The sequence below is a fragment of the Salvelinus sp. IW2-2015 genome, unplaced genomic scaffold (assembly GCF_002910315.2).
Source record: "Salvelinus sp. IW2-2015 unplaced genomic scaffold, ASM291031v2 Un_scaffold4937, whole genome shotgun sequence".
Taxonomy (NCBI): Eukaryota; Metazoa; Chordata; class Actinopteri; order Salmoniformes; family Salmonidae; genus Salvelinus; species Salvelinus sp. IW2-2015.
Genome location: NW_019946206.1, coordinates 10024 through 11706, shown reverse-complemented (window position 1 = coordinate 11706; position 1683 = coordinate 10024). Strand labels below are relative to the sequence as shown.

General features: G+C 48.6%; 1 protein-coding gene across 1 annotated transcript in view; it reads left to right on the top strand.

Moving 5' to 3' along the window:
* The window catches only part of ecpas (Ecm29 proteasome adaptor and scaffold), a gene marked incomplete at its 3' end in the record, with an annotated part of 40644 nt that overhangs the window by 30861 nt on the left and 8100 nt on the right, over window positions 1–1683 (top strand). The window contains 6 exon segments of the mRNA XM_070441838.1: window positions 11–90; window positions 256–311; window positions 313–409; window positions 845–911; window positions 1214–1305; window positions 1428–1494. Of these exon segments, the coding sequence (XP_070297939.1) occupies window positions 11–90; window positions 256–311; window positions 313–409; window positions 845–911; window positions 1214–1305; window positions 1428–1494 (459 nt within the window).

Below are 1683 nucleotides of genomic sequence, written 5' to 3'. Positions count from 1 at the left end.
GACCGAGCAGGAGAAGGTAACATACTACACACACAACACACCACACCACACCTACTGAACCTCAGCCTCCGAGCCACGGAGCAGGAGAAGGTAACACACACACACACACCTACTAAACCTCAGCCTCCGAGCAGGAGAAGGTACATACCACACACAAACTGCCGTTTCTCCAGAGGTGAGATTATCGCAGTAATTGACGTAACCTCTCTCTCTCCTCTCTGTCTCTGTTCTCTCTGTCTCTCTCTGTCTGTCCAGAGTGCCGATGGATGCAGCAGACTCAGTGCTGCCAAGTCCTCCCCCTGATGGAGACCATCAACTGTGTCTGCAGCACCTGGACGTGTCTGTCCTGGGGGAGCTGGTCCCCAGACTCTGTGACCTGCTGAAGAGTGGAGTGGGTCTGGGCACCAAGGTAACACACTCACGACCTCTCCCACCAACTCAATACTAAACCGATGTCTTGTCTCAGCCCGACTAGTTGGACACGTTGCTCAGAAGTAAATCCTGTTGTCCTTGGTGATAAACTGCATAATTTGTGTCATAATGGTCCCCCTATGGTCCTCAGCCCCAACAGACTTACTCTGCCCCCCCCCCCCCACCTCAACAGACGGTTCTCTTGCCCCCCACCTCAATGACATTCATCACTGTTGCAGTTGTTAAAATATATAAATGTTTTTTAACTAGTGTTTTTATTACAATTTTGACTATTTTATTTCACTTAGTCCTGGCGTGTTGGAGCTTAAGCTTTAAACACTGTACCTCCAATCACACCTGCAACCCTGAACATGTGACTATTAAAAGTGGAATCTGAATTAAGGTCACAATCCCAGTGTCTCTGTTGTTCCAGGGCGGTTGTGCCAGTGTGATCGTGTCCCTCACCGTCCAGTGTCCCCAGGACCTCACCCCCTACTCAGGTAACCACGTTACCCTCTCGGGGTAGAGAGAGACTTTACCTGTTTGGTCAACGTCCAAAAGGGAAATGGAGAGATGGAGTAGGGTTTTGTCTTTTACAAGTTCACTAAAACCTCTCCTCTATGGACTGGTTTCCCAGACCTGGACTGGGACTTCTTTACTGTCTCTGTCATGATGCATGTTCAATCTGTGTGTGTCTGTCTGTGTGTGTGTGTGTCTGTTTCTGTCTGTTTCTGTCTGTGTCTGTGTGTGTGTGTGTCTGTGTGTGTGTGTGTGTGTGTGTGTGTGTGTGTGTGTGTGACAGGTAAACTGATGAGTGCCCTACTGAATGGAATCCATGACCGTAGCAGTGTTGTCCAGAAAGCATTCTCCTTCGCTCTGGGACATCTAGTCAGGGTGAGGAGTATGGTGGAACTAACTGCATCAGTGTTGGTTCATATATATATAACCTGAAGTTAGGACTGGTTTTAATATAACCTGTTGTGTCAATACATCTGTCTTGTGTTTGTGTTCCTCAGACAGCGAAGGACAGCAGTGTAGAGAAACTCTTACTGAAACTCACCACCTGGTACATGGAGAAAGAAGGTGAGACAACAGGATCTGTCCTGTCTGCTTCCTCCTCCTCTTATTGCCCAGTCCCCCAAACAACCACGAGACACTGCTCCTAGATCAGCGGTGTCCTGTCTACTTCCTCCTCTTATTGCCCAGTCCCCAAAACAACCACGAGACACTGCTCCTAGATCAGCGGTGTCCTGTCTACTTCCTCCTCTTATT